The following is an 18,697-nucleotide window of genomic DNA, read 5'->3' as shown; positions in this document are numbered from 1 at the left end:
AAATCGAAGTCTTCCTGGATATTTTGTCTTTTCTCACTTCAAAATGTAGAAATTTAGAATTCATACAGACCATTAGTAGGATTTATAGATAGATGGTAGAAACGATGTATGATTGTCCTGTCTCTTAACAGGGGTTGCCTTTTTATTATTATTATAGGGGTAGCTGTTCGTGTGTGTGTTTACCATTGCTTTAAAACAAGGGACATCAACACAACTCAAAGCATGAGTGAAAAGTGTGTTTAATGAATTTCAAGGAGGTAACTTCAGTTGAAATGTATTTTCATTGATTGTATAACTGTAACTGTATTTTCAATGATTTCCACTACACTACAATGTGCTTTATTCTACATCAGCTTAAATACATATACTTGGAAAGACCACAAAGTGACAATATTGATAAAGATACAGACACAATCCCAGGGCTGGAATGAGGAATCACTTTCAAACAGTCATAAATGGTAGACAGCTTGTCTTGTACTTCATTCTTATTCTTGGTTTGTGTAGAACATTTTTAATCCACATCTGTGTGAAGTCGGTTATGGGGTGCAATGCATTATCATAAATACTGTATGTCTCGTGTTACATTACTGGACTTTTACATCAGCAGCCTATAACTCCCATGGCAAATTTGGTTGTCTATTTACTACGATCATGAAAAGTTTTATGATTGGCTGGCGAGGTACATTCAAAACAACATGTCTATTAGTACCGACAGCAAACTTTAAGACACTGATATCAACACAATGCTTGTGACAAGTTTCACCTCCCTAAAACATTCTATTGTTTTTGCTCTTTAGGCTGGTGTCACGGTCTGAGTTTACCCCCGTACTGAGAATATAACTCTAATCCTAACCTAACTCTAACCCTAACAAAATCCAATAAACAAATAAAACATGTGTCCATTCACTTTGAAAACAAAAATAAAAAAAAATGTCTTTTTTTTTTTTTTTTTTTAGCAAAACCTTTTAGGTAGCCCGCATGTGCGCGCATGCACATATACAATCTCAGTACGATGTGAACTCAGTACATGACACCGGGCTACTGGACTCAAAATGCCACCCACTTTGTTCTTCTTGTTGTTGTGTACACTATTTAAAATCGCTACTCCTCTGTTATTCGTGAACGAATCGGCCAGGAATTTGGTAGGTATGATCAATGGACGTGTATACATCAACGCTCGGAGCCCGATTTTCAATTTGGGGCCCAAGGGGGCCCCAAAAGAAGTAAAAAAAAACAAAAGTCGATTTCTCATTTATTTGCGAGTCAAATAATACGACGGTTGGTGGTACCAAATCATTGGCACATACCAATATATAAACGGGGGCGCCAGGGAGTTAATGCTCTTTGAATCGGGCTGTAATTTGACATGGATATTTTATGAGCGGATACCGGAGACCCTTTTGACCCCTTTCTGGTAATTTCTAAATTTATCGGAACATAGTCGTGTGATATATTGTTTCAAAGGCAATTCAACGTAGATTACGATTTTACCTCAGTGCACGTTCTGTACCATGCTCGATGAATCCTAATAAAGTTATATAAACTTCTATCATTAGCTTTGATATTGTTGTGATTTGATGTACGTTGTCAACCGATCCTTACTGTACTGGATATGGGGTTTGATCACAGTATCGGTACTGGGTACGAGGTTTAGTCACGCTATCGGTGTTGGGACCGAGATTTGACCGCTCTATCGATGTTGAAAACCAGCCCTATACGGTATCAGTGCTGGGAACGAGGTCTGGTGTCGACTCTGTATTGCTGCCAATACCAAAATCCGACATCGATGTTGCATGTCCAATGCTAGACTTTTTTCACTCTGTGGAACCGAGTCATTTGATTGAATTCTTGGGAATATGGTGCGTGCTATTCGGTACGGAGATGTTTCGCAGGCCCGGCCGTAGTTCATCCGAACTTGTTTCTGAAGGCCTTTCCGCAGAACAGAAAAAAAGACTGCATGAATACCCTCTTACAATATTAAAGGCTTGTTCAACTGATGCAAGTAAGCTCAAATTTAGTGAAACAAGCCTCTATGCAATGATGGAGTGACAAGCTTCAACAGTTAATAGGGAAGAGAGTCTAAACCAGCTGGTTTTTCCTAATTTAAAGCTTATAAGTAGCAAAGAGGTAATCAAAACTCATAAGTCAGCTAAAAGCAAGGCTTATTCAGACAAATGTAGATTAAAAAAATCCCTTTCAATACACAATTATCTCTGGTCGTTTGATCATACTGTAGGAAGGCTCAGTAGCAAAATTGTAAGACATGTATTTGAGGTTGGAGTCTCTAAATTGCTTGCAGGAGTGAATCAATGGTTAATTTGTTTACACTGTGACATACATTCAAAATATATTATTGTTTTGGGGGTTTTCACAGTTTAACACAACAATGACTTGTTTATTTGTGCCAGCATTAGACAAAAGTACCAACACAAACTCAATCCTGTGATCTTGGACATTCACTTCTGTGACTGGAGGAAAATACATGATATGAAAGTGTACATACAAATGTTAATATACCATACACTTTTATTTATAATCTTGGATAAAGGTGAATAACTCATCCATCAAATCTTCTTAAAAGCATCCATGGTATAAGTCAAGACAATCAACTCTGATGCTAAAAAACAATGTGAATGTTGTCAGTTTAGATTTTTTTAATTTCTTTATTTTTTGTGTTTTGCATTAATTATATATGTTATCTCAAATATGTGGATTGAATTGTCCTTGATGAATCTTGCTTGGGTAAAATACAACAAATATAACAGAACAAACTTAGAGACCTTGTAAAAGATCAATCTATTGTGAAGGAGAATCAAGTCTATGCACGACTGTGAAGCAGTGCTGAAGATAATGTGACACTGTGAGATACTTTTGTGATTGCTGTGTATCCTTTTCTTTATGATCAACTGCAGCTGTGCGCTTGTGGTGGCGGAACCAAGCTGACCATGTGAAGTTCCCAGTCATGTGTGTTTGTCAGTCAAGAGTCAAGACCTTCTCTGGCAGCATTCATTTAGAAGCCTTGTATATGGCAGTAGGCTTCCAAGCTGGAAAAAAGGACGTAGAGGAACCAGAGTCCAAAGAATAGCACTGAGGTGAGGATTTTGGGAATCATCGGACCTCCAAGTTCACCACCAATGGACTGCCTCCGGCGCAACATCAAAACCGCCATGCTGAAAAAAGCAAAAATGGTAAAAAGTGTGACAGAAAAGGCCAGCGAGCCTGGGTCCACACGGAAAACTTTTCCCTTAACTTCCCAGTACACAGCAGCCACAGACCAGGCCACCCCGATGCCCAAAAACACGTTAACAGCATTGCTTCCTGTCACATTTCCGATGCACGCATCTGCATATTGATCCTGTGTAGCAGCCACTTTACTGGCAAAGGTGTCTGGAAAAAAGAAATTTCACGTTAGAGCTCAAAAACAACATGACAGCATTTCTTGTCCTGAAGCATAGAAATCTCACAATGCATTTGCTTCAATCTGACTGTCATTAAGTGTTTACATGTTGGCAAGCAAAACAAGTGTTTAAACGTATAATGATGTTTCTGCTACATTTCTGGAGAAAATTAAGTTCATTAATTGCAGCTGGCACTAACTATATTTGGTACGAGGCCTGATATTATGATTATTTTAGGATTTATGATAGCACCACTTACCAGGCAGAGATGTTCCCAGTGCTACAAAGACCACAGCAGTGACACTGTCCCTAAGGCCTACAGTACAGCCAAAATGAGATGCAAGGTCTCCAATAACTGCAGTCAAAAGCCCAATGACACTGATTGACACTATGAAGCAAGCCCAGCCATTCCAGTATTCAGTGGGAGGGACACAGGCGAACAGTATCTTCCAGAAAACACATAATATGTGCATGAAATAGTCAAAGCAGCTGGGCATTTGCTGCTCCTGACCTTCTTCCTCATCTCCATCACCTGTTGAAGACATAGTGACACATCTATGAACAATACAAAGACAGTTGAAGTTTTTTTACAGCTCCTTTTCCAATGTCAAGTTTTCATTAACTGTTAATGGTTATTTACTATTGAATCCTTTCTTCACCAAATTTTTAGGAATTACACCCAATAGTCGAGCACCAACCCCCCCCCCAAAAAAAAAAAAAAAAAACTTGCATGGGTTAACACAAGTCAAGTGTCTGGCATTGGAAACAATATATGTCGACCAGTGAATAGATTGTTGTAATGTAACTTTTTTTTGTAAATTCTCATCTTGAAATACACCTAGTTGTTTAGTTTTGTTTTTTTGGGGGGTTGAACAACAAACAAAAAAGCTCTCAACCAATTAAAATTGAGTCTTTAAGCAACTGATTGATAATATATCAGGGTGACTACAGGTCAGAAGTTATATTGAAGACTTTTTAAGACCTTTTTAATATCACCTTAAAGAAAATTTAAAACCAAACTTACGATGGAAATACAGACCAAAGGGAAAATATATTATTTTACAATATGTTAACAATCTGTTGTTGAAGTCCATTTTTCAAATGTGTTAATTATTGTGGAAAGAGAAAAAAAATATCAACATTGTCCTAAATCAGAGGTCCCCAACCCCTGGGCCGCGGACCGGCACCGGTCTATGGGTAAATTGGTACAGAGTTGCACAAAAAGAACACATACAGTGGGGCAAAAAAGTATTTAGTCATCCACCAATTGTACAAGTACTCCCACTTAAAAAGATGAGAGAGGCCTGTAATTTTAATCATAGGTACTATAACTTACATAATTTCCGTTTTCTTTATTATCTGAGAATGATGTTTTATTTTGGAATATTACCTGATTCTCTGCTACATCTGTCTAACTGTCTCGTTGCAGAGAAACAAGCTCAGGGCTTCTACGTTATGGTGAGTTTTATTTTTATTTTTCATGCACTTTATATTTGTTTTTGTGGCATATCTTATGTTGAAAGCATGTTTAAACTTGACACTGCTAATGAAGTTGTATACAGTGGGTTCACGTTTAATATTATAATAAAGAAATGACAGGTTTTCTTTTCTTTTTTTTTTTTTGCCTCATCTTAAAGGCCGGTCCGTGAAAATATTGTCTGACAATAAACCGGTCCGTGGGACAAAAAAGGTTGCGGACTGCTGACCTAAATTATATTTATTGTAACACAATTCTCACAACATTTAATATTGGTAGACAATAACCCAAAATCAATATTGACTGGAACCTGTGAGCAAACCAAACGCAAAAGTGTTTTTATCAGATCCTTCACCGTGTAATACCATATGTGGAGCATTGATCTAAAATTAAGCCTTCTAAGAAAATGTAAATAACTACACTGGGTTTTCAAGCTACTCGTCATTAAATCAGCATTTTCTTATTTAGAGCAACCAAAAAGGTCAGGTTAGCTAGCAAGGAGGAGGCAGACTTTATTGGGACACGTCATCTAAATGACGGGGCGAGATGGAATGGGATGAGAAGAGCGGTCAGTCCGTGCTCACCAGAAAGTCTCGTGGTGACGTGACTAAAGCACATTTAAGAGCTATCTGATCTGAATTTAAGACAATTTAATACTTTTTAAGGCCTTTCATTTGTAAAAAAAAAATAATTCAGTTCTTTTAAGGACCCGCGGTCACCCTGTATAAAAGAAAAAGGATGCTTGAGGGTACTAGGGTAAAACTAAAATAATGAAAGTTGTGTGTGCATGACTGAAACATTAAAGACAACATATGACAGCCACTGACCTGCACGGACTGTGACAGCTTCAATGAACTGTTCTCTCCATGAGTGTGTGCCAAGCACTCCTGCCAGATTTGTGTCCTTGAGGAGTTTGTCCACAGTGTTCTGTTAGAACAAATGAGAGATTTCATTGTTGGGAGAGACATAGTCAGTACTCACTTGAAAATGAATGAAATGAGCTCTTTCCATATATTTTTTATTGCAAAAAAGAAAAAAAACATCTGCTTGGAGAAACATCTGATTCTTCTCAGTGAGAAAAAATGTTTTCCCAATGTTCAAGCAGTACACACTGATGCACACTGTTTAAAATACTCTATAACTTTCTATTACAGTTTATTGTGTAAAAGTGACTTATTTTGTCATAAAGACATCATCAAAGTGTGATTAAAAAAAAAAAAAAAAACACAGTCATACAGCATGCTTTAAAAACTGTACCTGGTCTAACAATCCATTGGCAGTCTAAAGCACAAAAAGGTGCAATGTGTTATTGAAAAAACATGATTATCTCCACAGGTGCAAATTCATCATCAAAAGCACATTACAAAATCCAAACAGAAGCTGCTTTTATGTCTACTTACAGTAAGTGGGACATGCAAAACTGTACTTGATCATCATTGAGAAAGGGATTCCAGCATACTGTGCATGTAATTTCAATTTTAGTGATGCATGTGCTCAAGCTGTTGGTGACTTATCTACCACTCACATACCTTGAACTCACAGGACTCCTCTATGATGACCTCCAGCCTACTGTGCTCTCCAAGAATGGGTTTGCCCATCTCTGAGATCCTCCGGGCTTCTTCCTCTTCAGGGGTGGGATTGCCTGTAGAAGAGCATTCATTATATAATCACACACACGCACGCACGCACGCACGCACGTACGCACGCACGCACGCACGCACGCACACACGCACGCACGCACGCACGCACGCACGCACGCACACACACACACACACACACACACACACACACACACACACACACACACACACACACACACATCCTCCATGCTTCAGAAAAAGACAGTGTAACCCTTAAACCCATCACCACTTCAGGATATAGGTGGAAAAATCCTGCCAGATGTTACGACAGTCAATAATGGTTAGGTCCATAACTAAAAGTTCAAATCAACCCTAAGGCATAAGACAGGCTTAGTTTGACTTACAAAGACAAACTGTCGTTTTTGAGCATGAAATACAGTTTGGTTCATAGAGTCCAAAGGTTTCATTTATAAATGTTGCACATGCACAAACCAGGTCAGAAAGATATGCACAGCACTTCCCCCTCAAACTTTGTGATTTATAAAGCCAAACATTTTAGAGATGTGGGGAAATGTGAGGTGGCAAAATGAAGCCAGATTCATAACATCATAAGTTCCTATCAAGGCTCCAGCTGAATGTGATTTTCTTTATTTGCACATCACACAATCAATCTACACGTCATCTGTGCACATGGGTTTGACAATTTAGTGCACAGTGGCCTGGCTAAACACATGACTCATTCATCCTGATGCATAGCATTGTTGGGAACAGACTGCAGACATGCGTTGGGTTTGATGGCTGACAATAACATAATTGTGAAAATTCTAACCCTTAAAGCCTGATTCATTACTCTTCTGTTATACCTTGTGGGCTGATGTGGCTATATTCTATATCCTAAGGTGCTGTCTCCTAGATTTTTTGTCACTACAGTAGTAGACACTACCATAACTGGTGCAGAATAAATGTACTCTTAATGCCCAAACATACTGGGGCGGAACAGCTTCTGCGGAGGTCCAAATGCACAGTACACGCAAAGCTCTGCTGGTGTTACACAAAACACTGCTTTGCATGTATTTTTCATATTTGATGACTGTGGACATTCCGCGTATGGTCTATTCTGCCCAAGTATGTTTGGAAAGAAAGAAAGAAAGAAAGAAAGAAAGAAAGAAAGAAAGAAAGAAAGAAAATGTTAAGATGTGAACATATACAATATGAGATTCTGAAACAAATAACAGCCACAGCACCCAGTCTTACCCTGGTTTAGCAGCAGCGCTGTGAAGATGAATGGATATCATTATATTTCAGAGTATGCACACAATTTGTACATCCAAAAGAATGAGAGGAAAGTTTAAATCTTTCTCACTGCAGTCCCTTCTTCTGTTTGCATTCTATTATAATCCTTGTGAAATTAAAAACCCATCAGACAATCATGGTGAACCTCAAAATGTTTCTGCTCTGACCTGAGATTCCTCTTTTCAGCCATTTGGGGTCCTCCAGTATGATGAAGAAGTTTTCCTGCTTCTCATACTCCTCCACATTTATAATGTGCACCTGTAATGTCTGACTGCATTCATGCACACACATGCATACAGACACAGAAAGGAGGAACAGTGAGTGAGTGTTCCATAACATATTCACATTCACAAGTTGAAATTCAAAACTTAAAGAAAGTTTTACTTTCATCCCAATTTTGAGCACAATGAAAATTTAACAGTCAGTAATTTTCTATACCAAATATCGTCATAGGCCAATGCAAAAACACAGTTATTGTGGCATTGTGCCTGGTTTTAATGAAAAGTTTCCTTATCAAAGTTACACCTATTCTTACAAAGATCAAGAGCATAGCATTTTCCCGAGTTTTAAGTCTTTGCAGGGCAGCTGCCTCCTATCAAGAAGGAGTTGGATTAATTCCTCTGAGGGGCACCTGGGACCTTTGTGAGAGCAGTTTGAATGTTCTCCAGTGCAACATTCTTAGATTAAGTGGAATGTGTAAATTTCTCTTTAGGAGTAAGTGGGTGTGTTTTTCTATTTCTATAGTTTGGCTCTGTGACAGACTGGCATCTTGTCCAGCCTGACTCTGCCTTGTGCTTGGGATTAGATCTAACAATTAATGAGACTTTCCTTTTACTAACAAAGCCTGTTGCCTATAATGTAATTTTAATGAAAACTTGACACATAATTATAATTTACAATGCCTGTTTTAATAACTAATAGCATTAGCGTAAAATCAGTAGGGAAAGTCCATTTCTACTATGGCTTTGCCCAGATCCAGCTCTACTCTCTTCATACACAGAAACATTCTGTCCACATGAACCTATTGTATGGGATTAGATTGACTTAGGTAAATTGGGTTCTAATATGCCAAAAATGTAAAGTGAAAATGTCAAGTAAAATTACTGATTTAGAAATATACTCAAAAAAGCATAAGTACCCACAAAAGCAACTCAATTACAGTAACTTGAGTAATTGTAATCTATTACTTTCACATCTGCCTTCCTCTGCACTGCTTTGAGTGGTCAAAAGAAGGCCCCAGGAGTGGTGTCTTTTGCTCATTTTGGTTCTTTGTTTTTCAGGGCATAAAAAAAGTAAATTATTTGAATTTAATCAAGAAAAGCAAATAAAAGAAAACCTTCACAGTTAAACTTACCAATGACCAAGGGGGTCACTTACTAGTCAGAAAAGCGTTAAAGTGCTCTTAAAAGAGCCAGGCCTACGGTTTAAACCTAGTTTACCCAAGCCGTCCGGGACTACGCTGGCATTTCCCATTTAATCAAACTCTTTTCGGCTTGAAGCTCACCATCTGAGCCAAGCCAGCTGACAATATTTACTTCTTCAAAAGACCCACAAAATCAATCATCGATTTATTGATTAGAGACGTGAGGATGCATGCGTTGCAGCTTTTATTCGGAATTAACAGCCAATAGAAACCAATGCTGAGACCAACAGGACGTAACATCATCTGTTACTGAGCAGTGAGAAGAGGAAAAAGAGGAAATGAAGGATGGACACGTTTAAGAAGTTTCTTGAGGTTTGAACATTTTAAAACTAGTAGTTGGTGCTATTTAGTGAATTTATCATAGAGAACAACTGAAGCATGTATCATCAAACAATGATCTATGAGAGTTTGCTAAGTTTACAGTTTTTGTTGTCTTTCTGATGGCTGTCAGCATTTAAAAAATATGTTCCAGTAACTCACAGTTAAATAATATGTAATTTATTACACTTGTGAGTGTTAAAGTAACTAATGATCTACTCTGGGCTTCAGATGAAGGACGACTCTCAGTGCTGGTTTTATTAGATCTCAGTGCAGCTTTTGACACTATAGATCACTATATTCTACTAGAGAGATTAGAGAAATTACTTGGAATCACAGGGACTGCCCTAAACTGGTTTAAGTCCTACCTATGTATCTGATAGGTACCAGTTTGTACACGTGAATAATAAGTCTTCTGTGTACACTAAAGTAAGCTACGGGGTTCCTCAGGGCTCTGTGCTAGGTCCAATCCTCTTCTGTATCTATATGCTCCCCCTTGGTAATGTTATGAGAAAATACTCTGTTAACTTTCACTGCTATGCTGATGATACCCAACTGTATGTATCAATGAAGCCAGGTGAGACAAATCAGCTATCTAAACTTGAGGTCTGTCTAAAGGACATTAGGGCCTGGATGGACCAAAATTTTCTTCTTCTCAACTCAGACAAGACTGAGGTCATTGTACTGGGCCCACGACACCTTAGAGAAACCTATGCTAGCCTAACTGCCCTAGATGGCATTACCCTGGCACGAAGCACAACTGTTAGAAATCTTGGGGTTCTATTTGATCAGGATTTATCCTTCAACTCTCACATAAAACAAACTTCAAGAACTGCCTTCTTTCATCTCCGTAACATTGCTAAAATCAGACCTATCCTGTCTCAGGACGACGCTGAAAAACTAGTCCATGCTTTTGTTACCTCTAGACTGGATTATTGTAATTCTCTTTTAGCAGGCTGCCCGAGCAAGTCGCTTAAGACACTTCAGCTGGTTCAAAATGCTGCAGCACGTGTACTGACTAAAACTAGGAGAAGAGATCACATTACTCCTGTATTAGCCTCTCTGCATTGGCTTCCCATAAAATATAGAATAGAATTCAAGATTCTTCTTCTCACTTATAAAGCCCTAAATGGACAGGCACCAGTCTATCTCAAGGAGCTTGTAGTGCCATACAATCCCCCCAGAACACTACGCTCTCAAAATGCTGGACTACTCGTTGTTCCATTTGTCTCTAAAAGTAGTATAGGAGGAAGAGCTTTCAGTTATCAGGCCCCACTTCTCTGGAACCATCTACCAACCACGGTTCGGGGGGCAGACACCCTCTCTACCTTTAAGGTTAGGCTCAAAACATTCCTCTTTGGTAAAGCTTTTAGTTAGGAACCAGCTCATAGCTCATAACTAAGATGCAATAGGCATAGACTGCCGGGGGGGGGGTCTGGCATGCTCGGTTGGAGAGAGGTTGGAGAGGGCGTTAAGAGAGAGGTCATTTAGGCTGGAGAGGGACCGGAGAGGGTCCCATTCCTCTCTCAAACACTCCCTCTATGTCTGCTTCTTCCCTTGTGTGTTTGCTCCTGTACTCCTTCTGGCTTTTGTCTTGCAGGTCTGTGGGATCCTTAGTGTGGAGTTACAGAGTCTCAACAACTCTGTCTCCACCCTTTCCTCTGCACACACCCAACACAGCATGACGTGGATGGCTGTTCATCATAGGAATGGGATCCACACAAGGTTCCTGCTGCTTAACAGAAGGTTTTCCTTGCCGCCATGATGAATTCATGTTGGGTGTGGGATACATATGTATGTGTATATACGTATATATGCATATGTGTGTATCCATAAAATGAAGAGTCCGTCCTTAAGACTGCTCTACTGTAAAGTGTCTTGAGATACCATTGGTTATGATTTGGCGCTATACAAATAAAGATTGATTGATTGATTGATTGATTTGATGAATAGTGTCTAGGAACTAAACATAAATATCAAATGGACAAAGGAAGCAGCAGTGCTGTGTGCGCTGTTGGATTGGAAACTGCTGCATATCACGCCCAAAACTGCAGCTGCTCTCTCTTGATCCTCCTTGAAGGACATGCCATGGGGTAAACAGGAGGCAATGGATAGATCACATGTAGACTGTGATGGTGCACATTAAACACATAATAAGACGATGATTCTATTGTCATTGGTATTGATTTAAAATCATAATTAAACATTTCCCATGATATCCTGTTTAATTTCCTTTTAAAATACCTCATTAAAGCTGTAGATGGTGAGAAAATGTATAACAGAAGTCTTTTTGACTCCTTTTTCCATTAATAGATCTTTGTTGAGTATTTTAAAGCACCACAAAATGACATCTTTCAAAATGATGACGGGGTTTCATACGAAACCCCAGCCTGCCGCAGGTAAACCAAGCCTTCTGCCTAAACCTGGTCGGGAGCAGATTTGCACCACAGACTGTTTTCCAACTAAAGTGTTTTCTCTCTGATGAAACAGCCTTTCCAGTTAGAACCTGCATTTTGGAGCCAGACTTGCAGATTAAACCTGGACACAACCCTCAGAGGAAAGGACTGCTTTACGACCTCGCGGATCCTCGTCTGATGGACGTAGTGGCTTCAGAGAGAGAGTGATAATAGATGGACTACAACGCGTGTAAACCGAAACAATTCCTTTTACAGTCTGGATGCAGAGTGGTGGTTGTCATCTGCCCTAAGTGGCAGGCAGCTGGGATCACAGCCACCTCTGTGAGCTGTGTGGCAGGGACGAGGTGATGGCAGCAGCCGCTGTTCAGAACAGTACCTACAAAGCAATATGTGCATTCATGTCTCGAGTCTCTAAAACATCAGAAAACTCTACAATAACACAAGATAAAGTCACTAGTCTCTATTGAGAAAAAAGTCGCCTACAGCTCCACAAGTTTTGGTTCTGAAATGGGGAGCAGAGGGAGGATTCTACTTACTGTAGCTGTAAAGCTCAAATTAAAAATTAAAGATTAAATGGGGGCTTTCACTTTTAATTGGCCATGTAATGTTAGTACATTAATGGAATTCGTCCTCTGCATTTAACCCATCCCTGAGGAGCAGTGGGCAGCCATTTTGCGGTGCCTGGGGAGCAGTTCGGGGTTAAGGGACTTGCTCAACATCCCACAGTGATGGCCCAGGTGAGGCTTGAACCGGCAACCCTCCGATTACAAGCCCAGCAACCTTAACCACTAGGCCACCAAACTCAAATACGGAGTGGGCCAAAATTTAAAACTGAACAAAGCCGCGGGCCAAGGTTGAACAAATTAACCTTTTAATAGGGACCCAAACAAGTTTTGCATTGAATATTGAACAAGCAAGGCTTATATAACTTTATAGTGACATGCAAAATCGAGTTTCAAATAATAATAATAATAATCAAAAAATATCAATGGCACATCAAATAAAATTTAAATAAAAATTGAATGCCTCTTTTCTATTTGCAGCCTTCTGAGGTAAATATCAAAATAAACTTTTTCCACAGGCTAATAATAAATTTGAATATAAAATAACAATAATGAATGAATCAAACATTCAAGCCTTGAAGTAGCAAGAGAAAGTGCATGAATAAAACGTTAATTATTGCTCAGTTTGCTACACTGATTTGCTTTAACACTGAATATGGAATAAGCGACGCTTATATAACTTAATAGTGCAAAATCAACTTTCAAAAAACAAAGAAAAAAACATCAATGGCATATTAAATAAAATTTAAATAAAAATTTGAATGCCTCTTTTCTATTTCTGAGGTAAATATCAACATTAACTTTTTCCACAGGCTAATAAATTTGAAAATAAAATAACAATGAATAAATCAACCATTCAGGCCTTTTTACACTGATCTAATCTGATGTGCCCAAGCCAGATATCTGGCATCTTTTCTTGGATGCTAGTTCATTAATGTCGGGGTTCAGGCTTTGAGCTGAGGCAACCTTCATTATCGAACGAAGGTGTTCATCAGTCAGACGTATCCTGTGAGACGTTTTCGTCATCTTCATTGAGGAGAAAAGTTGCTCACATAGATAAGTGCTGCCGAACATGGAGAGCAATTGAGCAGCTTGGGTGCGGAGCTGAGGCATTGTGTCAGGGATGAATTGTGGAAACTGTGCGGCGCCAACAGCATCATACTTTGACTTCAGCGTGTCATCACACTGGAGTTCAATCAGCTCCATTTGGAGGTTAGTTGGTGCTTTTTCCACATCAACTGTGAAGGGATTACTAAGCAGTTCAAATCTACATTTCTGACCATCAAAGTCGCCAAATCGCCGGCTAAACTCAGCAGGGGAAATGGCCAAGGTTTCCTTGCAGCAGCTGATTCTCCCACAGGCAGAGTTTAGTTTTAAAAGCTCTCACTGACGAGTACATATCTGTGATGATGCGGCCCCGCCCCTGTAGCTGCAGGTTCAGCGCATCAAGATGGCTTGAGATGTCACACAGAAAGGCCAGCTCACATGGAAACTTTTGCTCCCGGAGCTCTGCTGTGTCCTTCCGTTTGCTTTGCAGAAACTGACATATTTCTTCACGCAGCTCGAAAAATCTGTTCAATACTTTTCCGCGGCTTAACCATCTCACCTCTGTGTGATACGGCACGTCTGTGTGTTCCGAACCAAACTCGTCCAGAAAAGACTTAAACTGGCGGTGATTCAGACCTTTGGCTCTTATAAAGTTAACAACTTGTGTTACTGTGGTCATAACATGTTCCATCTTTAGGGCTTTAGCACACAGTGATTCTTGATGTATGATGCAGTGATAAACAGATAGCTCACCTGCACAGTTCTCTTCCCGCATCTTTTCACGAATCCTGCCCACCAGTCCATTCTTTTTACCACTTATCGCTGGTGCACCATCAGTGGTTAATCCCACGAGTTTATCCCACGGCAGGTTTATTTCAGTTACACATTTGCAAACCTCCTCAAAGATTTCCTTCCCTGTGGTTGTGCCATGCATGGATTTAAATCCCAAAAGCTCCTCCGTAACACACAGATTTGAGTCGACACCGCGGATGAAGACTGACAGCTGCGCAGTATCAGACGCGTCAGTGCTCTCGTCCACAGCAAGGGAAAAAGAAACAAAATCTTTTCCCTTTTCCATCAGCTGGTCATGCAGATTGGTGGCAAGATCACATGTGCGCTCAGCTATTGTGTTCCTGCTCAGGCTTACGTTTGAAAAGGCCTGCTTTTTCTCTGGGCACACTTGGTCACAAACTTTCAGCATGCACTTTTTAACAAACTCTCCCTCATTAAAGGGTCGGGTTGATTTGGCGATTTCTTCTGCCACGATATAACTCGCCTTTACAGCAGCCTCATTTTGTGCTGTGGCTTTTTTGAACATATTCCGTTGTGAAACCAAACCTCTTTTCATCTCCTCTACTTTCTGGCTCCTTTGAGTCATGTCCAGGTCCTTGTACGTGTCCTGGTGTTTCGTTTCATAGTGTCGCCTAATGTTGTACTCCTTAGTTACCGACACGTTGGCTCCACAAACGAGACAAACAGGTCTGTCTTTTACATATATAAACAGATATTCTGTCTCCCACCTTTCCAGAAAAGTTCTGTTTTCTCCCTTCCTTTTCGCCATTTTTGGTAGGGGTAACACAGTGACACTGACAGTTGTAGTATGAGGCCGCAGCACGTCTGGAAGAGAGGCACGGGGAGGCGGGGTGAGCCGGCCGGCTTTCAGCCAAAGCGTTGCGCAAGAACACGGATCGCTACTGACACAGAGGAGAGAGCACGGCTGGCGCGCCAAAACAACAGCAGAGCATTATGGGATTTGTAGTATTAGCGGTGAATGCGGTGTTACAGCGGCACCGCCGCTGTATAATACCGGCGGGCCAGCTCTAATGTTAATTTGATATTGCCTCAAGGGCCAAATGAAATTACACGGCGGGCCAAATTTGGCCCGCGGGCCAGAGTTTGACACCCATGCCCTAGAGAAACATACTCGGGTGTACATCCACGAAGTGCAGTCCGCTCATACTCATACTTTATGACCACGCAGACTTACCTGGTGTCACTTTAAAACATGTCACAGGAGTACAGGTGAGGGGAGGATGGAGCAGGAGATGAAAAGGCAGATTGGTGTGGCATCTGCAGTGATCAGTGTTCCTACCCTCACCTATGGTCATGAGCTTTGGGTCATGACCAAAAGATTAAGACTGCAGATACAAGCGACCAAAATGAGCTTACTCAATAGGAAAGGAAAGCACACTACGTCAATAGTAATGTACCGGTCAATTGCGGAGGCATTTTGTGTCAATCGCACACTTGAGCTACAAGACCTCATAAATGAATGTGAGCCATAAAAGTGTATAATCTCTCACCTTCAATTATTCAGATATATTCATACTGTGTCTCCTTCCTCGGCTACCCAAATAGACACAGTGGAACTGCATTCTGTAGCCCCGTGGGTAATCGGTGTTTAACACACTTTAATTTTGGAGTCAGACTTGTTGACAACCCAATTGTTGAGCATATCGCTGTAAAGAAATTCTAATAACAAAGTTTTTAAAAGTGGCAATTACCTAGTCAAAATTTACTCCCCTACCTTTACTGTAAAGCACCCACTATTGACCAATGTTACATTACAGAGTCTATCACTAAGTATACAGTTAGTCCTCGTGCAAACAGTCTATAAGAGCTGAAAATTTAATGGGAAAAGGATCTGTCAGTTTACTGAAGGTTCTCACACCTCATCAGGGACAAAGATTGTCTTTGGGTATTATGTTGTGAAGTAATTCTTGCTAAAAAAAAGAACTTATTTATTTGGCATGGGTGAGTAACAACTATCAGTAATGTTTATGTGACATCCAGGTGCCACTTTTCCAGTAGAAATAGATTGCAGAACTATCATGATAAATAGTGAATAGATTGTGCCGAGGTTTACGATTAAGTGTAGCAGTCCCAGGTGCGATGTTATCACATAAGCTTTTTTTCCAAAGAAACTTGACAAATAATAACATATGCAATGTACCCATGCATTATCTATATTAAAACTCAAAAGACCGAACATAGGAGATGGTTGAAAACAGAACCACTCCACAGTGGTCATTAAAGGTGCAGTCTGCAACTCTTATAAAAGTGACTTTTTGTCATATTTGCTAAAGCTGTCACTATGTAAGGACAGTTTTACATGAAACTAGTAGTTTGTGTGAAAAAAACAGGCTCATTGAGTCCCCCCTGCTGCTCCTGCAGTCTTTGGCAGATTGCCATAATAAGTAAAATAAATAAATCTATGATGTGGCATTAATACGGAAGGGAGTGTGGAAATGTGTGTGGTGTGTTTGTTTGTGCGCTGACAAAGCGGCTCTGAAATTGGATGGATGGACAGATAGATGGATGGATGGATGCCACGACAACGGTGTTTGTATTGGGCTGCCGTAAAGCAGTACGTCTTGCCACTGGGTCGGAGGCAGGAAAGTTGCAACTGCGGTTTTCTGGCCAGCGACAGTAGGGGGACATGAAAGACCCTCCAATCACCCCATAACACTTGTATTACCCTCACAGGAACTATGCGAAGGATTTATTAAGGTGAAAATTTTACTTAGTTCTGCTTCAATATATTCTATAATAAAATAATATTAATAAGTAAAAAGTGTTTTTTGTGTTTTTGTTGTTGTTTACAATGTTTAGTGTTGTTTTTCAGTCATTTTATTTATTTATTTGGTTATTTTGTGGGCTTTTAGAGTCATTAAGTTTAAACTGTTGTCTAATTTTGAGTGGTTTTGTTTTGTTTATGTGTTTTTGGTGTAAGTTTGGGGTCACGGGAATAATTTTAAATAACCATGAAAATAACTTTTCGCAGTGCAAAAACATATTTAATAAGTACCTTTTTTAAACCCAAACAAATTGCGACAGTGACGTCATGAACCTATGAACCGGAAGTACCGCACTCAATACCGAGAGGGAGCCGCAATCTTAAAATTAAAAAGAACATTTTGCAACACCAAATTACTTAAAAATAACAGATTTCTCACTTTAAAAAGGTAAATTTACGAGGTACACCATTCACTAACCATGATTATTTTTATTAAAGGGGGGATCATGTAAATATCACTTTTTCAAGCTTTATATCATGTTAGTGTGTCATTCCCACCTGAAAAACATACTTATGACCATGTGATATTTCAGTTTTTCTTTTTTAAACAATTTGAAAAAAGTTCTACATTTCTGTTTTTTTCTGTCAAGATGGAGTGTACAATAATGAAAAAATTAAATATATATTTTTTGATTTTAGCAAATGGCTGCAATGAAACAAAGAGATGAAAAATTTAAAGGGGTCTGAATACTTTCCGTACCCACTGTATAGCCGCAAGCGGCGATAAACAGCCCTCGCCTTTGCCGCTCCGCTTTTGCCGGGCCGCCTTCATCAAATTGCACCACTTTCGGCAATCTGCGCCGCCTTTGCCGTGCCGCCTTTGCCGTGCTGCCTTTACCATGCCGCCTTCGATGCGCTGCCTCAAATTCATACAAAGACATAATATAACTAAGGAGGTTTTTTTGGCCCTGAGTCAGAATCCTTTGATTTTGAGAATTGGCCGATACTGAGTCCAATTCGAAACTTCTATAATACATTAAAAAGATTAAGAAGAGCAAAAAAACAGATCCAGGATGTCCCTTATTTAATTAATTCACCTTATTTTAACATTCAACCCTACACAGAGCACTTCTGTGACATACCTTTTTTTTTTTTTTTTTTTTTTTTCACCTTGTCTGCACATGCTGTTGAAGGTTAACACTACAAGAAGTGCAATCTTTTAACAGCAATGCATATTTTATTATTGCAATTAAATAAATGAATTTATTTCATTGCATAATTGTGACCATCACCAGCCCTCCCTAGGGAAGGGTAAATACTTTATTAAAGGGAGGATGTAAAAAAGAGAGGGCAGTGTTACACCAGGGTGAGGGGGGTGGGGGGGGGGGAGTTAACAGGGAGGAGGGATACAAGATAGGAAAACGAATCGGTGGGGAATAGTCAATAAGTTTCAAGTGATGTGATGTGAAATTGTGGTTGTGTATATTGTGCTTATTGTTGTGTTATCAAGCCAGTCTGGTGACCAGTGTGCGGCTTAGGAATAATGGTGGTGGCTGTGAGCAGAGGAGGAAGTGAGTGGAAGTTACATAAAACAGGTATTTGGGAACAACGTGTCTATGGTTGAGCCCAGTATGAGTGTTATCCCACAGCCCGAGGCCAGTGCG

General features: G+C 39.8%; 1 protein-coding gene across 3 annotated transcripts in view; it reads right to left on the bottom strand.

Moving 5' to 3' along the window:
* Positions 1-221: 221 nt before the first annotated feature.
* slc8a2a (solute carrier family 8 member 2a) overlaps positions 222-18,697 on the bottom strand; it is an 85,842-nt gene continuing 67,366 nt past the window's right edge. For all 3 annotated transcript variants that reach the window (XM_028465881.1, XM_028465883.1, XM_028465882.1), the window contains exons 8-12: positions 7,916-8,019; positions 6,405-6,517; positions 5,703-5,802; positions 3,658-3,930; positions 222-3,387 (exon numbers count right to left, since the gene is read on the bottom strand). In XM_028465881.1, coding sequence (XP_028321682.1) covers positions 3,011-3,387; positions 3,658-3,930; positions 5,703-5,802; positions 6,405-6,517; positions 7,916-8,019 — 967 coding nt within the window. In that variant the 3' untranslated portion in view covers positions 222-3,010. The remainder of the gene's footprint in view (positions 3,388-3,657; positions 3,931-5,702; positions 5,803-6,404; positions 6,518-7,915; positions 8,020-18,697) is intronic.

This window comes from Gouania willdenowi, chromosome 14 (assembly GCF_900634775.1).
Source record: "Gouania willdenowi chromosome 14, fGouWil2.1, whole genome shotgun sequence".
Classification (NCBI taxonomy): Eukaryota; Metazoa; Chordata; class Actinopteri; order Blenniiformes; family Gobiesocidae; genus Gouania; species Gouania willdenowi.
This window is presented reverse-complemented; position numbering and strand designations above follow the sequence as displayed.